Below are 23,888 nucleotides of genomic sequence, written 5' to 3'. Positions count from 1 at the left end.
TTTTTATAGTTAACATTACTATTTGATGCTAGAGAATATTAACATATCACTTTGAAGTCGGCACCAGCCGACTTCATTGCAATTGCATCACGATCCAAGAGCAGGCTTTGGTGTAAATCATTCTTATAACAGCACATTTTGGGACTGAGTATTCCTGGAATTGCAGAACAACCGTGGTGCTGCCCAAGTTGCTAAACTTGGCCACTATTTTCATTTCCCTAATGAAAAGACAACTGCTACAATTCATTCCCAAGTGAGAATCTGCCCGGGTGGCAGCTGGGTCTGTCTGCTGATGTGTGTTTTGTTTTCTCTTTAAGATGTACATCTACAAACTTTTTACATGTGAGAAATGGAGTGAAAAAGCCTGTGAGCTGGTTATATTTACACAATATTGATTTTAATAATTTTTGACGTCTTTTTGTTGCTTATTATGATATATTTTCTGTTGAAAGCATGTGTAAGTCTGAGCTTTCTAACCAAGATACTTTCTTCACTTCATTATTTTTAAGGACAACATGATGTTTTTATAGTAAGAAATGTATCGTTTGTTTGCTCAATATAATTGAGGATAGTGTAGGGAAATCAGATTCAAAGTAGACTTCAAGCCTTTTTAGGCTTTCTGAAAAAGCATAAGCATCACGAAGTTCCATAAAAGACAGTAGATGACGTGGCCAGCAGTCACATCTAGGATGTCAGTGTGGAGTGACATTGGATTTACTTTTTTCACCTACTAAGGGGATACCGCTCACGTTTTAGGAGAGTACACGTCATGCAATTGAAAGTGCAGCTTTTCCTATCCTGAGTCAAAGCTCCATTATTTTGTGTTTTGCTAATTACCTAACACTTGGCTCCTTTTCTTATACAATACGTTGCTTTTAAGACTTCATTAGAGATGCATCGCATCATTTAAACAAAGATTTGTGTGAATGACCGACATCCAGAGATGGATGAACGTCTGCACACCATCTCCTAAAACTCAGTTTCCTGGTGTGCAGTACTGAATTTTGAAGCAGGTTTCTGAAGTATCATTTTTCTCCTGTTTTCATGTACCTGAGGTTTACTTTGGGCGTACTGGTCTGTCTTTGTTTTGCGTTTTTTGTTCTTTGTTTTTCTGTGACTGAAAACAGTGACTTACAACCATCCTGTCCCAAGGGTGGAGCCTACAAATGATGTGATTTTTACAGGACCTGTAGCAAAACAAGAAGATAAAACAAGTGCTGTGTTAAAATGCCCCAAATGTTTGTCATGGTAAATGACAGTGGAAGAAAACGACTCTTATTCTTCAGAGTGTGCACAGTGAAGACTGGTCCTTTGAAGGCAACTCCTGTGAGTCTGTACATACAGATAGATTGTTCCTTGCATCCGTGGGGACCCTCCAGAGAAAGAGATGACCAACCAAGGCAAAAGTGCTGGTCCAAACAAATGACTGTGCTTTTTATGTAATACTGCTTACTAAAACAAAAGTTTAATTGCATCATTAGTAAGATCTGCTGACACTATTTTTACATAAAAATTGAAACTGCTGCTACTAACAAAATGGACCTTAGTCACTCTTAACATTCTTAATTTTTTTCTGAGGAAGTAAAGTTAGATTTAAAGAGGAAGGAAACAAAGGGTATCTCTTCTTAACTATTGCACATTAACCTGTTTTGGGAATGTAAACAAGATCCAGGAGGGGAGAGAAGCTGCTGCTGATGTGCAGATTTCCACCCTTTGCACACACTGTGCAATTGAATTGTAAGTTCATGGCTCTTCTCTGGCACATTTCAGTTGCAGAAACCTTCATGCTTCTATGAAATGCAAATCCTAATCAATACTCTATAATGAGATTTTTAAATACCAGTTCAGAGCGACAGCTTTAGTTACTAATTAAGTCCTCTCCTGTTTTCCCCTCTTGCTGTGATTCCTGATTATCCCACCCCTTCTAAGCGTGTTTGGGAATGAGCATGGAGGGATTTTATTTTTTTTATTTTTTTTTTATAATCCATTTCTCTGATCCCTTACACAGCCTCAGTGGTTAATTCGTCCTTTACACCTCCATGGAAGTCCCCATCTGCAACTTGCCGGGACTGTTTTGGGTTTCTCCCCCGTTGAGGCTTTGTTGCAGGGACCATCCCTGTTGGGCTTCACTGGCCAGAGGCCGCTAGAATGTGAAAAGGTGCCAGTGACACTTCTGCTGTGCGTGGCGAGTGGAGACTGTCTCCTGTGTGCACACACTGGGGCATCTACTTGTCTGTTTCAGTGAGCCACAAAAGGTTCCCGCCTGTGTGGTAATGTGTAAAAGACTTGTGTATTTCACTTCCCATGTGCATTGAAGTCCTTTGTGTGTATGCTGGGATCTTGTACAAGAGTTAAATGAATCGCTACAGTATTTTGGCTCAAATGTGAACTATTGCCAAAATTATCCCTGGTAGCATACAGCATAGTGCTTGCATTCAGCATATCGCTTGCCTTTACCTTGAAATTACAGGAATTACTCTAAGCAGTGAGCTTAAGTTAAATACAGTGTATCAAAATACCTGTAAAGGAATCTTAATAACACAAGGCAGCTCACTAAAATTCTGAAGACTATGTATGATTTTGTTCTGGAATGCTAATGTTAGTAGCTTAGCCATGACTTGTCCCAAGTGCAATATTAGAAATTTTTAATGTAATCTTTTCTACTTGAATACAGTCTATATAAAATGTTAAATATCCTATATTGCTGAAAAGATATGGGATCAAATTTCTTTCCAATAAATCTTCAGTTTAAAAAAATATGCGTACAGGTCTGCTTTGTTGTCATTCATACTCTCAAGACTAGTGGAAATAGCAACCACCGTCCTGCATTAGCTGACTTTAAAGAGAATTCTTGCAGCATTTCCTGAGAATTGGGTTGAGGTTAATTGTGGTTGCTGCAGTTTGAGTCCAGCACTTCATAAATGCTCGTGTTAGTGCACAAAGAAATGGAGTTTTTGTTTAAATTGTTTAAATTCTGTGCAGCTTCCCGCACTGTTTCCCCAGCTGGCTGAAGGGCCAGTTCTTGCTTTTCTTGGTTTTGGCATAAAGAACATTTTCACCTGTCTGTATCCACCCTCCCAAGTGTAAAGATGAATATAGACCTAACAGGTTTTGCGCAGTGATGGCTTCTATGGGTGAGAGAACTACTAAGCTTCAGGAATGCTGAAAAGCAAAATTTAATATCTCAAATGCACTTACACCAGTGTACGCAGTAGGCTTGGGTAATGTACTACAGCAAAAGTGATGCCAGACATACCTGGTACACTTCTTCAGTTCTCTACTTGCACTTCTTACCTTAGTCAGCAACCTAAGACTAATGTAGATGTCAATTAGCTGAATCAGACAAAGGTTTTACAGGATTAAAGGTTTCGGGAGGTGTCTGTGTGTCAGAAGCTGATACCAGCAGGTGCAGTTTGCAGTTTGTAGCCTCAGGTAAAAGCAGGTCCATGTTCCCACAGTGGTGTCTTTTGAAGCGATATACAATCTAACTGCACTTAGGCAAGCTTTAAATATTCACAGGAATAACTTTATGCTATCATGAAATTAAGATGAAATAAAAATTTAAATGCTTCATTTTTATTTAAGTGGTCCTTTGAAATGCATTATTTTCAAAACTGGAGCTATCTACAGAAAAAAGCTTAAGCATTTCCAATTCCAGCGGATGCATAGTGCCTGTCACGATCAAGGAATGGAGTGGGCTGCCCAGTTCCACAGCTGACATCTGATGGAGTGTGCCTGAGGCAATCTTCTGATCCGGAGCACCCACACGTGCAAGGCCAACACAAATTGTGTTTTCAGTAATTCCTGTAAGAAAGAAGGTTAAATGCTTAATTTACTGACTAATGGTCCTATCATAAAGGAAAAATTACTCAAAATGCTTAAACCTTAACACTGCTGTCTTAAACCTCCCAACTAATACATCATGGGAGTAGCCTAGAAAGCAGCTTGTTTTTCAGAGGGAATAAAGCTGTATCTTAGGGATGTTTATAATCAAGAATGGGAAGGCAGCAGAATTAGAATACAAAGTTCATTCAGGAATTGTGTCCACTTTGAGGAAAATGCTGCTTCGGATTCATGCTACAAAAAAAGGAAAAAGTGAAAGGATTTTCATTTTAACAGTATTTAAGGGATACATATTTAAAAGGAGGAATATAGCTAAATGAATTGCTATTAGAAACAAGTTTTCTGTGACACAGAGTCATTTATAGCTGCTGTAACTTCACTCTTGGTCTCAATAAACACCTTTCACAGTGTGCTCTTGACTAGTGTTGAGAATTCAAGGTCAAAATCACAGTTCTGCATTGTTGGGTTACCCTCCATTCATGCTGCTACTCACGTAGAGCTGAGTGTCACCAGTCTAAATAAAATGTAGCAGAGATTTTTGAAGCTTGACTGACCTAAAATGCTCAGAATCTTTTCACCTCCTGCAACTTTAATGGATCAAAGAGCTCACAGTTAAAGAGAGATAGAAACAGCACAGGGTTCCCAAACAGAGGCTTTGACTAAACCTCCCAGAGTCAGCGGTGCTTGTTCATCTGCGCTCACTGAACTACATTGTGTGCACCCTCTGCCAAATCCATCTCACGACAAGGATTTGAGGCCACCCACTTCCACTGCAGAGCAAGAGAATGCCAAGATGAAGAGGGAAGGAGCGGAGTTCAGAAGCTCATCAGTAAGTGTGACCTGAGAGAGGTGGCAGCAGATATAAACACTGCAGCAGTAGTACCTGGTTCTTGTCCTTGGAGCCTTCTGTTTTGAATAATGGCAAGAAGCTGTTCTGCAGCTTGATTCACACTCATGTAGCGTGGTGGCTCGTAAATCTTTCTTCCTCTGCAGGGATAGAAAAATAGAGAAATTTCACATATAACCCATTTCATTACCCCTAGCATTCTTACAGTTTATTTCAAGAAACCTCTAGACCAGCAAACTGAACTTAAACAGGCCCAGGCTCCCAGGCTGGGCCTTTTACACAAAGCGCAATTTTTAGGGAAGACAGAAGCCCCTTGTGCTCTCCCCACACCTGTGAAACAGCAGGGCCTCCAGCTGGCAGATCATTTGTCCTAAAAGCAAATTCAGCTGCTGGAAGCAACATGCAGGTTTTGCAGCTACTCCTGAAAGATGCATTAGACTCAAATTCAAGGGCAAACTGCTGTTTTTCTGTCAAATGCCCTGTAGACAGATGATTACAGACTAGAAATATATTCTTAAATGAAACGCTTTCCTTGCCAACTGTGGATTCAGTCAAATGGATTTTATTTTGAAACTCCAGAATAAACAAACCTCAATGATACTGTGAGACGTCACAAATGTTAATTTAGACCAGAGCTAGAGCATGTGTATAAAGTAACCATTTATATTCGCCACTGTCAAAACATACAGATTGCAGAGAGATTATTAAGATGTGGCAAGAGCTTTTCTGAACACAGTTAAATGAACTTAAGAGCATTTTCTATGCATCGCTTATTTAAATGTTTAAAAAGGGTACTATGTATTCGGTACTTCAGACCGTTTCTAGCCAGTGTAAGGAACAATTAATTCAGAACAGTGTTTCAGCTATTGATCTGTTTGAGGATGGAACAGAACAGCAGTAAAATAACACTTCATTTGCCCAGCAGAAAGCTGACCCCATCCTGACTTGGTGCTTCTCACAGGAACAGTTAAAAAAAATGCTCTGCTGCAACTTCATTCAGTTACTGCAAATAAAGCCAGGTCCTATTGTAATGAACAAGAGAGTTCCACTCCTTGTAAGAAACAAAAGATGGTGGCCACAAAGAAGTACAGAAGACAGGTAAGTTCAGCATTAGACTATGGGCAAAGAACCTTTGTTCCTTGTCCAAAAACCCTTTGTAAATACATAGTATGTTTCTATGTATTTTCAAAATGGTGACTCACTCACTTCATTAGATTCTCCAGAGACTGCTCCTTCACTTTAATATCTGTAAAACGAAACAGACATTTAAATGCAGGTTCCCTACAAACTTCTCACTTGGTTTTCTGTCTAGGTAAAGCTTAATTTAATTAGCAGATTCTATAGACTTTATAACAACATTTTAGCTGTTACAGGGAAAAGGAACATGGATTACATTCTACTGTTTCATATGTTAATTGATCACAAGGTATTGTGATTTTATGCATGTGATTTTACACAAAGATAGGGAAAGTTTCACAGATTTCAGAGCAACACGGACAAATAAAAATACTGCGAAGTATTCAAAAAGCAGGCATATTTACCATAGGACAACTAAATGCCAGCATGTGTAAGCACACCGGGGCACTGAGACTATTAAATTATGAGTACATTGTGGTCCCAAAGGTAGAACAGTATGACTGATGGGCAGGGGTTACATCACTGCCCTGCAGGAACCTGACTTTCGTTAGCACTTCCTTCCTGTCCAATCAAAATCTAGAACAATCTTCTCTTTCGGGAAATAAAAGGATTTGGGCAAAAATAAACCAGAGAAGGGGTCAGGTAAGACTCTGTGCGCCTGCAATTTTATGAAATTCTAATTGACCACAATCTCCCCAAGAGGCAATCAAATGTTACCTGTATTCAAATGCCCCCCAAATACTATCATAGTGAAGGCTGGATACATTTTTAATCCTGATTTTTATTAAAAATATTGCTTAAGTTATACAGGGTGTTTCAAAAAGATGCACCCAATTTCAAAGCACAGTGATTTCAAACTAGGTCCACCTTTTTGAAACGCCCTGTACAATGAACTCCCAAAGCAAAGTGACTCTGAAGACAGGGATTATAAATGCAAATCTGCAAGATTCTTAGTGCGCAGTTTACCAAATTGCTTATATGTTTGTCAAGTCACTTTGAGTTCAGATGTTTACCAGCACTAACCTTTTTATGTCACATTTGCTTATCTGGTAATCTAGTCTAGTTGGATAAACAATACACAGACCACAATGACCAGGTAGTATTAAGGGAACAATTAATTTAGAAATGGGTAGTTTTCAGCTGGGAGCTACAATTAGATGCAAGTACCACAACTGCCCCTGAAACATGAGATTTATAATGCAGTTTTATGGTTTCAAAATTCTTACTCGTTACTGTACAAAAAAATTAAAAAGGGAGCTCGTATAAATGATTACACAAAATATCTAAGGAATACTTGGTTTTAACATATTATAGTTGTAATAATCCTTGTTTAAAACACTTGCAAAGTTATCCTTCTTTAAAACAAGTTACCAGAATACTGATTTTTAGCCAATTTTGAAAACAAACAACTTTGAAGGCATTGGAAGGTCTGATGTGCAGTGATGCTTAAACGTTTAAATTGTTTCCTGATCAGGATCCTCCAGTTACCACAGACTTTGTTTTTACTTAAAATATTAGTTCATTTAGCACTGCAGTGTCTAAAGATGATACACAAAAGTATGTAACTACATATACCGATATGCAAGTGCCTTACAGTTTCTATGCAGGCAGCTCCATAATCCTTAAGGAGTTACCTGGGTTGGTGGAGCTACTTGGAAAGCGGCTTTAGCTGAGGACTGTTGGGTCAGATAAAGATGAGGCAGCCCCACGGGAGAGCCTGGGGACAGTGCTCAGCTAGGAACACTATTCTGGTTCTGCTCATCATCAGCAAGGGTTTGTTACAGCACTGAGGCTTCTCAAGTGACAATTACCTTTTGCCAAACATCCTTAGGTAAGATAATTTAGGAAAAAGACTGCCACCTTACAGCAATGCAGTTAAATGTATGATTTAGCTTCCCAGAAAGTCCAATGTGTTGAGCTCTAACCTAATTAAGTCAATAAAAGATAGCTGCTATTCACTGCACTCTGGTTTGGATCCTGAGCTAGACCTAGCTTAAAGTCAACGTGGTCTGTAGAGCAAATATGGGCCTCCTGCTCCTGACTTCTACAAAGGCATCATTTCTTACAGATTTCCTGAAGAGGAATTAAGAAATTCCTGGCCGCTCTAACATGAACAATGGCTGAACTGATTCTACGTACACATATGCTAACGTTCCCATTTTTGGTATCTTTTCAAAGATTCATGTTAGCTAAGAACATTTGTTTAATCTTAGGCTTCATCTCATGCCCACCACGATTGTCTCTGGACACTGCGGAAGGTGGTAGCTAAGGAACCGGGGGAGCTGCTGCTTACCAAGTAAGCACAGTGTGTGCATTCCATTCTGCCTGTTCTTCTCAATCTTGTCAAAAAAGCTCTCTGGCTTCCATGTATCCGTCCAGAAAACTATAGAAACTGTCTCTCCAAAATTGTACAACTGTAAAACAAAGAAAATGCAGTAGCACACATACACACTAAGAACAAAAAATAGCACATGCAATAAAATGCCACAAAAAGTGTCAACAATTTTCAACCTTGAAAAGTCCTGAGCCTAGTTAAGAAGGAAGTTTCATACCACAGGAGAGTACTCTCCTATACAATGCTTAAGTTTGCTCTTTCATAGATAAAATACAAAACATCACACTAAAAATAATCCTTCCTTTTAAGAAAGCTGTCCTGTGCTTTTCTATCCCTTGACTGGTTTTAGTGCATTCCTTTGCATTCCCACCTTTCTTTTTAACAAAATCTGTAATTAGTGAACTTTCTTCTTCTTCATAATAGAGATGTGCTGTTGTTCTTTTACTCTGCAAACACTGAAGCATGTCAAAGAACAACTAAGGAACTACCTGTAAAGTTCTCACCTATCTCTGCATTCGCCTTTCCAATGTATATTAATACATTCTATTCTACATTCTATGCTACATTCTATTCTCCGTTACTTAATTCTGAGGACCTTTTAAAGTCAAAACCTTGCAAGATTAGCACCAAAATTATTACTTATTATTTCTTATTTTGGTTAAGAAGGCAACTTCTAATAATGCCATAATACTGACAATGTTTCAATTCTACTGATACAGTAGTATTTGTATTAAAACAGCCCTTTCCTGCAGATGAAAACTGTGTCATGCCAAAGAAGTCACAGTCTGAAGAGATGGTGGATGTGAAGATCTGAAGACAGGGACTGACTGTGCATGAAGCAGAGGGATGCAACAGCTTTTACGCACCTATGGTAAGAAGAATATTGCGAGCAGATGCTATGTCAAACATACTCACTGACTATATTTCTTACTGTAAGTCTCTAATCTGGCTGAAGACATTTGAAGCAAGTCTTGCCAACCACTTTGCAAAAGCAAAAGCCATATGGCAGCATCTGGCTTGGAAGCTTTTGTAACCAACTTGAAAAAGGGCAGAACCATGCATCAATTTTGGTCAGTTCAACTCTGGAACGGGGCCAGATGGATTTTGCAGCTTGCCAATATTCTGTCTGCTCAAGCCCGCCAGAGAAAAAACAGCTATACAGACTAACCTCCCGCTTTCTCTGGAACCCTGGAAGGAAAAACTGCTTTTCCAGCCCCCTCCGGGGGGCACAGTGTGTGCTGGTGGCAGAGCAGACGAGCCCGTGCAGAAGCGGCTCTGGCAGCTCTGCGCCACCCGGGGATTCCCCTATACATACTTATTTTACTGTGGCATTAGGTTGCGGTTTTAAGTCCTCTACGCTGGCAGAGCAGAATTTGAATCAAAGCAGAAACAGGTTTGTTTTCAAGGGACCAAAAGCTCAGATTTTAACCATTTGTGCTGATAGGAACAGTGTTTATTCAAAGATTCCTGGAACATTAGTGAAAACATTTCCTCTTTCAATTATTTCATTCTAGCACAAGGACAAGAACACACAGCGCACATTTCACAATCTAAAGGTTCTTCCAGTAAACTAAATATAGGTTGAACCAAATTAATTGCTCCTGATGTAATCTTTTAACTATTTCAAGGCTGCGTTCTAGAACAAGAAAAAAACAAGGTATGTTTTGCCCATTTTTCATGTGGCTTGCTAGAACTTGAAGAAAAACTTTTAGAACCAGGAGTTTCCCTTTTTCCCCTGCACCGTCAGAGCACCTGCAAGCAAGTTAACCTTCCATCTCCTTGGTAGTGCCCCTTCAGTCATCAGCAACTGATGAATGTCCCGGAGCAGCCTGACCGCCCAGCTTACCCTCTGCCACCTGAGCACCCCTGCACTCATTTCCCAAAGCAGCCGCCCCCTCCAGCACAGAATGTGGCCTCGATCAACCTCAAATCTTATCCCAGTCCCTTTGGCATTCTGATAACCTGAAGGAGAGCAAATTCCACCTCTGCCTTTTAGCAAAGAAAAGGATGTCCAGAAATGGGCAAAATGTTACTGTCTGATAAGTATTTTGTTGGGAATCAGATCTTTTAGACCATTCTGCCACATACTGAAAAACAAGTTGGGCATTCAACTTTATACTCTACAGTACTCCTTCTGATTGGTATTTCTGTCTTTTCCATTGCTCATTACAAAGATTCTCCATGATCTTTGCCAGCAAGAAGTTAAGCAAGTTATCCTTTTTGTGCAAGCACTGCCAGTCAGCTTCACTGAATCTGTCCATTGTTTACCAGGTTTTGCATTAAAATTGAAGTCTGAATGTCAAAAAAGAATAAAACAGTGTCAGAAATGCCCTGTCTATGCGCTAGAAACAACTTCAAAATATTTTCATGAAGTATTGATATAATAGAAAACTGCACTTGCAGTCTCACAAAAATACACTTGTTTTCTCAGCACCTGGGCAGCACACAAGTAACTTCTACACCAACAAGATGGAATGGGGCATATTTTATTAACCTTCTAGAAATGCCTTTGCAACTTTGCCTCTACTAACTAAATTCTAAAGAATAGATTTACTACCCTTAATGCATACATATTTTTATTTAAAATTAAAGATGGGAAAATACTACTTAGGAAACTTTCAGGTACACCAACGATCTCTGAATGCTGTGGAACTGAAGCAGTAAATGGATACCCTTATTGTGCTTGACTATGTGTAACCAATCACCTTACAAGCACTTTTACAGACACGAACAAATATTTCTTTCTCATCCAGCATTTGATCTCTGCAGAGGTGTGACATTTATGGAAACAGAGGCACTGCTCTTCCACCAGAGCAAGCCTGCATTAAAGAAACAACACATAACTGTATTAGAAATTACACTTTTAACTGTCTCCCTGTACCTCATGCAGGTTCAATTTGTTCCTAATACAGTTCCCTGTGGTGTGTTCTAATTGCTACCTCCTGAAATCTAGCACGTACTATCAGACTTTAAACAAAAGCCTTGATGCAGAGAGAGCAGTAACCACCAAGAACTCTACTTCTGCCCTATGGATTCAGCAGTCACAGTGGACAGCAGGTCCACCAGAGCCAGAACCCACTGAAATTTAAAAATATTCTTTCCACCAACCATAAAAGACTGAATAGGGCCCCAAAATTCCAGAAAACATGCTTGTCATTGGAATAAAATTGTGACACACATTTGTTAATCAAGGTGTATTACAACACACCTATGGATTAATGTCATGCTTTGAGATTGCTAAAAGGAAGTCTTATAAGCCAATGAAGAGCTCTGTATATTTCCAGTGAAAGGATCATGCTGCACAATTTCTGGCACAGCTTTAAAGAGAGGCAACAGCAGATGAAGTTTCACAGCGGTCTCCCGTGTGCTGCACTCCACATTAAGCAGCTGGGGTTAGGAGTGGGCAAGATCTGTCCAGGGCCAGCTAAAACATCTCAGGCATCACACTTGACTAATCATCAGATTTGTTAGAGTGCCCACATTCTGCTCAGGCACAAAAGTGACAAAATTTCAAAGGGGCTCAGTGTAATAGTTGGACAGACATTTTGTGTTCTCAGCTTGGAAACCAACCTGCTTACCTTCTCGCTAATGCTCAAAAACTTCACAGAAAAATTTCAAAAGGTCATTTTGAAAGACCTTGGTCTTTGGAAATAGTCCTCACCCCCAGCCCAAGTAGTACTTGGCTTAAGCAAAGCTTTGTGCACTTAAATTTTGCAATGCAATAGCTGAAATAAGGAAAGGAAGCCAGAACTCTCTGCTCCAAGGCAGTGCTCTGTCTGCTGGAGTTTTCTGCCTCTCACAAAATACAGCAGAAAGCTGTTCCTCAACTCACACTTCCATCATCTCAGAAGCAGCTATAACTTCCTATTTTATTTACACACATAATAGGAAAGAATGTCTGGCAACTTTTGGTACTGAGGTGCCTGGTTTTGGCTTGTATTTTTAACCCTTCTGTTAATGATATTTCTTATTTTACTTGTTGTTTATATAAACAGAATTGATTGCAAATTGAGAGATCAGAACAAACTACAAGACAAAAAGTGCTGTACCATGGTCTCAGCTTGGAAAGCCTGCATGCAAGTGAAATTTCAATGAAACTACTGAGTGACTTCATTAATGGCCAGTCTGAACATCATCAGACACCTGAAGCTGTTCAGATCAACAGTTCTCACTTAAAATACTGGTGTGGCTAATCTCCAGAAAAATATAGGGGATAAAAAGAAGGAACAAGCTGAGACTAAATAGGGAAATTAAAAAAGGAAGATCCCCCATCCCCTCTAAAAAGTACTAAAGCGAGCAGGAGAGAAGAGGCGAGATGATGAAGGTCAGTAGGGCAACAGCTGCAGAGAAACCAAGAAGTAAACATTTCAAAACGCAGACATTTATTTTTACAGCATCTTTCCCAGAATTACTGCTGTATCAGCTGCAACAGTGACAAAGCAATTTGTCGCTTATGAACCTACCTCCTTTCCTAAAATTTCAAACAGCTTCAGGACTGGACACACATCCGGGGAAGAAGGTGAAAAGGAGTCTTAGCATGACATTTGTCAGACCTGGCACCTGGATACACATGCAAACACCTGTAAACCTGAACTGCCACTCATTTATGTTCTATGCTGAGACAGCCACAGGTAACTCTGCAGAGAGTTCTTCTGGAAATGAAAATATTGCACAGCCTGCTCACATCCCTCTGACAAAAACCTGAGGCTTTTTCTCCTAAGGCTATTCCTCCTAAGGCTAGCCCTCAATGGAATTTGGAGACTGTAGAGCACCTGGTATTATCCCAGGTTGCTTCTTGATAAATCCCAACGACCATACACAGAAAAACGAAGACATGTTTTGTTTATCCTTGTCATAAGTGTTTTGATGTGATGCTATGCAATGTACATCCTCAAAAAAAGGAACCTAACATGTCAGATTTTTCACCTTACCCTTTGTAACCAGTTAACAACCCTCCAGACCGTATGCATGAGATTAAAGGGCTCCTACTGTTTTTTATATTATATACTGTTGCAAGAGAACAGCTCAGAAGGACAAAGGACAGTAAAACAATCATCAACAAAAAGGTAGCAAGAATCAGACAAGCTTAATTTTTCCTTGTAATTGGTCATATGAAACAACCACAAGCCTAGCTCTAGCCCTTTACACTATCTCATTTAGTACCACAGATCTTTAGCAATTTTGAATGTCTCTCACGAGAACCTTCACATGAAACTGGAAGTTTTTACCATTCACACACACAGGGTTATGACTCCTTTTTGTACTGCAAGCCAACAGATTGGCTCAGCTGTCCCCAAAACCTCCTGTGCCTGTAGTACATGCCAGAGAGAAAGGAACCATGAAGAAAAGGATGTTTGGCTGAGGGAAGCCCATTCCACATGATTGCAGTCTTTAGGAGGCAGCTGAGACAAATCACATAAAAGCAGTTGAAAGGAAAAACATGTTTTTCTCTTGGCTGCCTCCTGTATCAGCACTTAGGAAACAGCCACTCCACAAGCAGAACAAAATTCAGCTATCAAAAAATTCAGAAACTCCAAGCAAACTCGGCCAGGACAGAATTTTCTCTCCAAGGTAATGTCACCTTATCTTTAATAACCCCCTAAGACTCTTCCCAGCAACATCAAATGATTCCTTCCCACCCTGGCCACTTGGGTTAATAATCTGAAACAAAGATACCTAAATGAAGAAAAAAATCTCTTCTGATTAAATGGATGTTTCTGGGTCATGTTTGCTGGTGACAAATGGCATTAAGCTGAACACCAGTTGTCATTAATGAAGCAGCGTGACTAGCACTATTTTAAGCTTTAGTGAGTTTGACAAGCAAATGCCAACTTCTAAAAGGCTCAGAAGCTGGCAGGTAAGTGAGAAAACCAACCAGTTATGGAAAGCAGTTTAACTGTCAGTGAATAAAAAACATTTTGTGTAGAGCCCTTCCTATAAGAGCAGTAAGTATTTTTGACTATTAGGGCACAGAGACAGGGTGGAGCTGAGAGGTTCCGCTCCTGCAGCTACTACAAGTTTTCTGTTTGACTATGAGCACGGCGAATAATGATAGCGTCCTTCAGCTTCCTTAAGTAATATTTTTCTACTTGACACTGAAGATGTACTCATCTGTTGAGACTTAAAAATAACATACTAAGCACTGCTTTTGCATTTAAGTGATCAGCTAGTAGTGAAAAGACAAAACTTTCTTTAACTGTGATTGTCTTATAAGAATCAACTGGACTGCAAACAAAAAGCCCGAGATGAGTCACTGGAAGAAACAAGGGCACACACAGATGTTTGTTCTGAAGCTATTCAGGTGGAAAGTGGGTATGTCTGAAAAGAAACTCAGGTCTTTGCCATGGCATGTTTTTTTCCTAGCTACTCTACTAAAACATAAAGTAAATGCTTCCAAAACCAGCAACACCACTCTCCCAGAAATGAGTGGATCATTTTAGTCTTCTGTCTCATCCCATGGTTTGTGTCCAGCTTTGCACTTTAGTTTTCAATCCTTGTTTTTTACAGTCATGCCATTATCTCAAGCCATTTCAAGTTGCATCATTCCTTCACGTGCATCACAGGTCATTATGATGCAGAGTCTTCCTCGTGTGTGTGAGACCATCCACACTGCTACCTCAAAGACACATTACCAGAACCGGGTCTGATTGAATTCTGTCCTGAGAGCTCTGGCCAGTCACCTTCCTCAACTAACCCAGATGTCATGCAGATTAGGAAGGAAGGAAAAAGGTATAAATTGGAGATCCTGAGTTTTCTTCCTCTTTATTCTGGGACTAAAAGCATTAGCGATCAGCCCTATTCTGAAAAACTGAGTGTGGGTATAGATAAAGCCATGGAAGTCAGGCTAGGCTCTCCCTTTGGTCTCAGCTTGCAATGCTGAATCCTAGTCGGATAAAGCCAAGGCAATGTCTTGTTCACAGGGTGGCAGAGCAGTGGTAGAACAAAGGTAAGGCTGTTACCTAAAATACTGAATTTTCCAAAGCTACAGAACTACAGTGCAGCTGCTGATGTGGAAAGCTGAACTGTCTCGCTAGTTCCCACCCAGCAGAAGTGCTCTCTGAGAATTTTTGCCTTCCCCTGGGGACTTGTGTCCCCTTTCCCTGACCTCCCTGGCAGCATGTGTAGATACCAAACTACATGACTTTCTTCGCTGGTGGCAGTTTTTCACTACAACCAGCGTCAGAGTGATCAACATACCTATGTGTCAGACTCCAGACAAGAGGTGAACCTGTAGAGAACATGCCAAGAGGCACTCACACACAGGCACGTTTCCTGACTTCTCCCCCCCCCAGGCTGTATTTGGTTTTGAGGGAAATTATTTTCTTCAGCCTTGGGAAAAAAAAAAAATCTGACACAGTGAAGCACAGCAAGAGCAGTGTAAAAGAGGGAGCCACAGCAGGTCATAGAGCCTTATGCCCAGTCAGACTAATATTGTGCTGAGTTATACTATCTCCTGCTTGCAACACCTATAGCTCATTGTATCAAACTGAGAGCTTCCTAGAAGTTCCGAAAGTTTCATTTTTCAAAACTAAAAAACCTCTATTCTTTGTACAAATACAGTCTTCACCTGTGTAGCCTTCAAAACAGCTGCACTGATTCTGTTAAATAGGCAACAGGGTAAAAAAAAAAAAAAAAAAGTATTTGAAAACAGATATTCACCCTTCTTTACAATTTAACAAGAAATATATCTTTGAATTGAAGGTGACAGACCATCAAAAATGCTCTACTGACTTCACTAACTCTCAACTGTGCAGGAAAACTGCACAACTACGAGCATGTTGTTGGCTGCACAGAAACATTGCTCTGACAAGAAATATGTTCTTTTGTGAACAGACTGGGGTGTAGCTGCATTTTACTGAGGGCCTAATCATCAGATACAGCTCACTACGCACACGGCTTTCAGAACAGCGTATAAAGGTGTTTCCTGTTTTTCTCTAGTAAGAAAGAAAGAGGTTTTGTATCACAATCAGATTAAAATAAGAAAAAAAGCCAAGCCTTTTCTGTGGTGAAGCAAAAGAGGAATCCCTGCTACACTTGACAGCAACTTTGCAATTTGGAATGCAGTAACTCCAAAGCTAAATTGATGGTGGGAGACACCCATAAATGTAAAGACTGTTGAAATAAATTATAAAGTTCCACCACAACTCTAATTAAATCCAGGCTACTTTTTTTGTAAGATACCCCTCACTTGCTGTTTATGCCTATAAGGGGCAATAAAGAGTTAAACATATAGTTGGTTATAGTCTGTCGGGTAATACAATATGATCACTATTTCCTAAACTGCTGTATACAACAACAGGAATGTTGACTTATGAGAAGGCAGCCCCTCCCAAGCCAGAATGGAAAAGGAGACTAATGCCAGAGTCAATAACATCACATTTCCTTCATGGTCTGTCCCCTTCAGCATGGTGTAAGGAAACAGTAAACTAATCTTCAAAACTCTGCGTATGTCAAAAACCTTATGGAATGTTTGCAATATACTCCCAGTTAGCTTTCTGCTCTTTTTTAAATTAAACTAGAAGTTCTACACTTGTCATTCCCATGCCTAGCTGGAGTTGTGGGGCAAGCAAACTTTCAGAAAACTTAAGTCACCTCTTCTTTTTGGGAATATGAGCCTTGCATTGTCCTCCCTAAAGACCATCAAAGAACAGTAAAAAGATAGCGGGTAGTAGAAACTACTTGTCAGCAGCTTGACAGCAGAAGCAAACTTTGTACCAGTATGAAGCCAAAAGGGGAAAGGGTGAGCCCCAGCCCCAACTCTTGTGTTACCCGCCCCAGTAAGTGCAGTCATGCGGCAGCTGCCATCTGGCTGCTGTACATGTAGATTTTAGACACAAAGGAGCCTATTTCCTTCCTAAAAGATAATTTTGCCCATCTTACAGCAATAGGCAGGTATCACTAAGAAAAGTGCTCATGGGAAGAACTATAAAGAACGTGAATCCTGTGCAGCATTCCCTTTAGCATTAGCATTCACCTCTCAGAACAGCTGTTCAATGCAGCATTGCTGAACTGCCAAATCAGACAGGGCTCTCACATTTCCAAACCATTCAGATGGGATCAAAGCCAGAGATAATACCCAACTTATTGCAACAGATTTTCTGGTGCTGCGCAGCATTGAAATAAGGCTAATGGAGTTTGTCAGTGTAAATCTGAAGGTGTCAGTTGTTTGTTGAAATTAAAAAAAAAATGTTCTTTTATGTTAAGCTAGGAAGGAATGACTCCTCCTTCATTGATGAAAATTTAGGGTTTAAACCCTCAACTCTGGCTTGTCATACATATATGTTATTGTGCTTGCTTTGGATTTTGCTAAAGTGGGAGCTTGGTTTAGGGGTTCCCATACATGGGGAATGATTCTGAACCTTGAGAGGGCAGTAATGAATGAAGACAAGAAGGGGAAGCTTCAACTAATTGTATGTGATTAGTCACGTTACATACACTGCCATAACATTTTTGATGTGGGAAAAGTAATAATGGACATGTGCAAAAAGAAGTAGTGAAGTATTTTCCTGGGGGACACGAGACCTTTTCTATTTCAGCCATTCAAAATCACAAAAACTGTCATTTGTTCTTCTAGTCCTTGGCTAGGCAAATCCCTCCTCTCAGCAGATGGGCAGAGAGTGAAGACAGGCTAACCTTGGAGAGAAAGAATGCATCATATATGAGATTTTTTAATTAGTTATGATCTGAGTTTGGCATATAGACAGGCTTGTGCATATATTCCTTTTATGACAAGACCAACACATCTCTTAACAGGATAACAACCAAATTTAAGAATAAACTTATTAGGTGACACCAGTAGTAGAAGGAAGCCAATGTGAGCAAAGCTCTATCTGTAAAATAACTTAAATATCAATGTCTCCTGGGACAGACAAGAATAGAAGTGTTACTATCCATTTACACATATGCTCATCAAAAGGGACTTTTGCTGACATGTAACATGCTGAAAAGGAAGTGTTAACAAATTCTCACAAGAGTGTAGAGTTGCTACAGATCTCCAAACATCAGATTGCAACATGCACTGCCACAGCAGTAGAACAGCTAACCAATTCTAAGTTTAGCAGTTGTGGAATAGCATATATACAAAAACATTACCTGCAAACCACAGCAGCCCACTGCACTCATTATTGAAGCATTATGAATGACCTTGTATGGAATCCCCAATTTTACTGCACGTAATACTAAATCACTGTGCGTCGTGGCCCTGTGTTGAGAACAGAAAGGAAAGAAGGATTGAAAACATAAAGTGATCAAGTGGTACTAGCATTATAGTTTGTTTTGAAAGTAAAATTAAACCCTTCACAACTATGGCAATGCAGAGGTCCCAAAAGGGCAACTTGACTAATTGTTACTAGAAAGTAAAAACTCCAGTAAGGTTTCCATGTCATCCTCCCTAGCTGAAAATACAAGCATCCTTGGTCTGTTACAGTTCTTTGTAACTTTCTGGCATCATTAAAACTGTAGCACCAACACAACCATTACTTTTTAAAGTAGCTTTGGCAAGTATTTGAAAAGGAAAGTTCCATTTATCCTTTGTCTTCTGCAGGTGTCAGCCGGACATCTGTTGAACTGTAAAGGTCAGCTCTGTTTGGCATAGGCTTCAACAAAACTCCACCACTTCCTTACTCGCTGCACAGCCAGGCCTTCTCCCATTGGCAGCAGTGCGTGCTAGGAAAGCAACATGCTCAAACAAGAACTTTGAACAGACTGAGGTAAACTGCATGCAGTACTTAAAAAAATCATCCTTAGACTAAAACAGCTTTTATACTGACTTTGAGTGATCAGGTTCATTCTGAAATAATTAAGAAAAATTCTCGTTAAGCTTAGAACTGAGCTAAGTTTGGCTCGAGGTCTAATGCTCAATAAACACCTTGCAGAGACTGGTGCAAGAATGACTGAGCTTGTAGTTTACGCAATTGGGATTAGAAATGGAAAGTACGTATAGATCCAGCAAATCTTTGCATTGCAACGATGTTTACATACGTATCTTGCTTGCATGTGTGCTTGCTTCCACGCTAGGCATTCCATTCACATTTGCATGTGAAATATGAAAACGCATCTACCCCTTACCTAAATTTATCAAACCTGAACAATGGTTTGGCCATCTGATTTCCAAGATATGCCACACATTTCTGTGTGGCCGTTCCAAAGGAGGAAGCAAAGATACAAACAGCGTATGCTGATCAGAATAATTAAATAGGAAGAGTGCTTTCACCCTGGCCCGTTTCAGCCACCCTTACAGAACTCCCCTCATTTTCAGTCTGATAGTTTTGACACTGCATGTCTGACAGGCACCAATCAGCAGATCAGGTGCTTCGGACTGGAACACATATGTGGCAGCAGCTGGAAAGGCTGTAGGGATCAATCATTTTAAAATGAAATCAGTTTCACTAGGCAAAAAAAACAAAGGAATCTGAATTTGGGAAATCAGACACCCTGATACAAACAGCCTCCCAGATCTAGGAGAATGCAGTAAAGTGACCTAAACCAACCCTCTGGTTAGTAAACAAACTATGCTCCTGACTTCCATAAGCAAAGGTGATTTAAGAACACCTGCGCTAAGAGAAGAGGGGACCAGTTTTACGGCCTTGTTATTATTCCCTTCACATTCATAGGACAAGGAGCACTGGAGGATTTTGTGGTTATGCTAATCCTGACCAAGGGATCAGCTGGTTTTATTCACTGAAATTTTCTCCAGCCAGTACTTTGTCCCAACAGATCTGTCTATAATGGCTGCAGCTTAAAGCAGAAGTGCCCTCACAAGCACGCAGCTAATACTAGCAAAGGCTTCATGGCATCAGCTCTGCACCCAGAGCTATACTAGTATTTTTTGTCACTGATACAGATTTTAAATTTTATGGGTAGTCATAATATGAATGTTAGCACCAGGCTAGATGAAGGTGGGCTTTCCAGTATACTACTAAAATTGTCAGGTTCCTGCTAGCACATCCATAGCTGGTACGACATATGCAGATAAAAACTTGCAGTGACCAGCAGTGAAAAGTGACAAGGGCGCAACTTGTTTGATCACTTTAACCATTAACCACCAACACCTGAGATTTCCTAAGGCTGCCAAGTACTCTTCCTCCCAGCAAATATACTTGAAAATCTACGATCAGCTGCAGCCATGTGGCTTCTATCTTCCTCCCGTATGGCTTCCCTTAGAACAGAAATGTTCAGTACTCTTTCCTAGTAACCTCATGAACCCCTAAATCCCTAGGGCTCTGTGTGCTGCAATAGTAAGACCCAAGAACATAAACATTTAGAAAGAAGCAACTCATTAAGAAAAGGCTGTTTTTCTACAATAATGCAGTATATTAATCAGAACTGAATTATTTTGACACTGAAACTAATGATAACTGAGGAAGACAAAGATACTGCTTACAAGTAGCAATTACATTTCAATACATGTAGGTTGGTTTTTTTCGTGTTGTGTACTTCTATCAGTCACTGGATCAGAGCACAAGGGTACAGGCAACGTGGCTCTACACTCTACATGAATTCTAATTTTAATATTTACATGCATTAAAAATACAATTAATATTTCCAAAACACAGCATCATCTGCCCATAAGTACTGATTTAATGTAATATTCTCTTGCCAGGCCCCTTCAACCTGTATTTACATGAATTACCCACTTTTGACAGATGTGCACACTGCTCCTCTTTTTCATAAACCCTCTCCATTTTTTCATTCACAAATAGGGTACTCAGTGATTTGGTTTTTCTTGTGCCCTTAACACTGTGGTATAAAACTTGAATCACCAGCTGAAGACTAAAAGCTCCTCTGTATGGCTTGACATTGGAGATTGATGATGCCTGACTAAAAAGACAGCAGGAGATACTTCTGGTGATAGGAAAAGACTATACTTTTCAGCAGGAGTAAAAAGTGAAAACAAAGGCCTTAATAAACCACACTGAAAAACATTTGTAATCACCTAAGTTATTTCAAAAACTAGCATATATCAAAGCAGAAGCACTGTACAACCAACAATCAGTAGTCATTCTGAAACAACTGAGCATAAAAGTTGTGGGTTTTAAGTCCAAATAGCAACTAAAAATACTCTCTCAAAATAAAGCAAATGTCTTAATTATGTGATATCCTAGAATTTCTTCTGTTAGCAGATAAAACCTGGAACAAAACATTCTCTGTAAAAGCTAGCATGGAGAATGAAATTATAAGTGACTGCTGAAGGAAAGATTGATACATCCTGGAGGGTCCACATTCCTACCTATAAGAAATATCTGGGCAAGGAAACTCCAAAGCAAGGTATTTCTAATGCAATTTTAAAAAATATACAAAGACATTGAAAGTGGTTTTGGTCTGAAGATCAGCTTCTTCATAAACAATTACAGTTATAGAATATGGCTAATTCCTATTGAAAAAAGAGAGTGATCAAGCTAGAGCAATAACTAAAATGTTGTTTTTGTCTTACCCAAAGGGATCACCAATGACAAGAAACGCAACATCACAAACATCGGCTTCTTTTAAAATGCTATCTGCTTCTTGTTCCACCATTTCTCGGTCAGCCAAAATCAATTCTTTCCCGTAAAACTCTTCCTATAAATTGAAATTAATGACAAACACCAAAATAAGACACTTCAGAGTGGTTTTGTATCTCTCTGGGTACTCACCCAGGAACACAGACAGTGGACACTGGAAAGGCCACCTTTATTATCATCCCCAGCAGTCTAAGCCATAGCCTAGCGAACCCAGCCTCCCCTTGCAAGAACACATGAGCTTCCCACAAAACAGCTCCTGCGCTGACAGAAATTAGTCAAGCACATTATTCTGGTACTGACTTGTTTGTCCTTTCTGTGTCAGTTGAGGATCTGCTCCAAAAGTAGCTCAATTGCACCTGCGTATACTGAAGGTACCTGGGTAGACTCTCAGTATAGTTAATTTAACCGCTCATCCTACTGTCAGGCATCCCTTCTCACAAGTCTGAGCCTAACTGCTTAAGTTAGCTATAATACTGACATCAAACCAGATACAAATATGACACCAGATAGACTACAACCTTGGTTTTTTGATTTTTTCCTTAGTACATTGTAACTAACCACATCTAATTATTGATTTCATATTAATCCTTCATCTTTAGGTCTCTCTAAGAAATACGTTGTCATGTATACAGAGAAACATGTATTTGATTGTCCCCTTTGCTTTTTCCAGCAGCTCAGTAATCACTGTGTCTCTGTTCTAAATGCCTTTATTTCCATGTGCAAATAAAACTCATGTGTGTAATAAAACTTCAGTTAGTTCTAGAAACATGTTATTTGACCATCCCAAACATACCTGTCTCTGTAAGTCATGTTTCACCATATATTTCACAAGGTCTTTATGTTACCAGATGAAGGTTGTTTTCCAGGGCATAGACCAAAAAAGGTGGTTTTGTTCTGAACAGTATTCAGAAAATTTGGGTGGTATTACAAATATTAAGAAATTGATAAAACTATTAGGTCAGTTATGGTCCAGAAAGATATTCCTCTGACCTTTCCTGTGACTTTAGTGATAGCTCCATCTTTGCCTACAAAAAATTGACTAGAACCATCATAACTTAGAGAAGTGGAGCAGTGCTTCCATTAAAAAAAAAGTACTAGATATGGGACCTCAGTTACTGGGTTCAGTGCCCTTTCCTAGAGGTGATTTCCTCACCATTCTTGGATAAGTTTCTCTACCTCTGTAAATGAGGGCATTGTTTTCCTTGTGAAACAGAGTGCAATGTGTACAGATTCAATAGAAAGGGGACCAAATAATTGTATAAGCAAAACTCGTATCTGATTCAGAATGCTTGATGGCCACCCTGGAGTACTGCTGAGTTTTATACTAAACAAACTACAACTCATTTTTGACACCCTGTTTCGTTTTGTTTCTTTTTTTACACTAGATGCACTTCAGCGAGTGGCACAGCAGCAACAGGAGCTGATCTATAAAGCAAAGCAGTTGGTGCTGAGAACTCAGTACCAGTGTTACATCCATTTGGGTGGGTTTACCACAGGAGCAGCCTGGCTTTAGTCCAGTACTGCACGCAAATGCACGCTACAGAGCCTATCAGGTGCATTCCCAGAAGCAGACCTTTCTGTTTGTTTTCATCTCATGGAATCTATTTACACGCTTTAATGGAAATCAAAGCACATTAACTAGAGAATATATAAAAAGCACCCTCCTGACAAAAACTGAAATGTAGACTCAGTGTGTCCATACAGTTCTTTCACCAAACTGAGGGCCAATTTAGATGGTCAACATCAAATAGCTTTTAATATATGTTTTAGGCCAACAACATAAACTAAGTAAATCGTGTCATTTGAATTTTGAGATCTGATTTTAAAAGCATCAGCACAGGAAGACTTCCAGAAAATGCCTGCAGTAAAGAATCTGTTATCTCTTGAGAGCTTTCCCATAACTTTTCACGCTGTTTAGAGGAGGCTGACATTCAGATTACCGTGCAGCATTGTCACTTGTATGTAACTTGGGCTGTACCTACCAGCGCCTCCTTGCCCACCGCCAGCACGGACGTGTAGGCCTCCAGGTACACGCGGCCGCACCGCCGCACGGCCTCCAGCCCCTTCACCGTGATGTCCTTGGCATCCCCCAGGCCCAGCCCCACCAGGTACAGCATGCTGGGGGAGGCCGCGACCGCCGCCCGTCACGGGAGGGCAGCGGGGATCAGCCGGGACACCCCACCACGCGTCAGGTCTCCCCGCCGCTGTCACCCGCCTGGCCGCACCC

The 23,888-nt window shown here is 40.1% G+C and overlaps 1 protein-coding gene and 1 long non-coding RNA gene across 4 annotated transcripts; one reads left to right on the top strand and one right to left on the bottom strand.

Moving 5' to 3' along the window:
- Positions 1 to 3,556: 3,556 nt before the first annotated feature.
- Positions 3,557 to 23,882, bottom strand: DPH5 (diphthamide biosynthesis 5). Its single transcript, XM_005498774.3, has 7 exons — positions 23,644 to 23,882; positions 21,595 to 21,719; positions 18,255 to 18,363; positions 8,121 to 8,241; positions 5,897 to 5,936; positions 4,727 to 4,830; positions 3,557 to 3,804 (listed from the first exon to the last, which is right to left on the bottom strand). Exons 1-7 carry the CDS (start codon positions 23,776 to 23,778, stop codon positions 3,581 to 3,583), a joined length of 858 nt encoding a protein of 285 aa, XP_005498831.2. The 5' UTR covers positions 23,779 to 23,882; the 3' UTR covers positions 3,557 to 3,580.
- Positions 13,195 to 23,646, top strand: LOC110361988 (uncharacterized). 3 transcript variants are annotated; one of them, XR_002418909.2, is made up of 5 exons: positions 13,195 to 13,733; positions 14,670 to 14,891; positions 18,706 to 18,871; positions 21,284 to 21,428; positions 23,047 to 23,646. It is a non-coding gene; the product is annotated as an uncharacterized LOC110361988 (long non-coding RNA). The 3 variants fall into 3 exon arrangements; XR_010474356.1 differs by lacking the exon at positions 21,284 to 21,428; XR_010474355.1 differs by lacking the exons at positions 21,284 to 21,428; positions 23,047 to 23,646 and having other exon boundaries at positions 18,706 to 18,987.
- Positions 23,883 to 23,888: the final 6 nt, after the last annotated feature.

The sequence above is a fragment of the Columba livia genome, chromosome 8, assembly GCF_036013475.1.
Source record: "Columba livia isolate bColLiv1 breed racing homer chromosome 8, bColLiv1.pat.W.v2, whole genome shotgun sequence".
Lineage (NCBI taxonomy): Eukaryota > Metazoa > Chordata > Aves > Columbiformes > Columbidae > Columba > Columba livia.
Note: the sequence above shows the minus strand (reverse complement) of the source record. Positions and strands in the feature narration are given on the sequence as shown.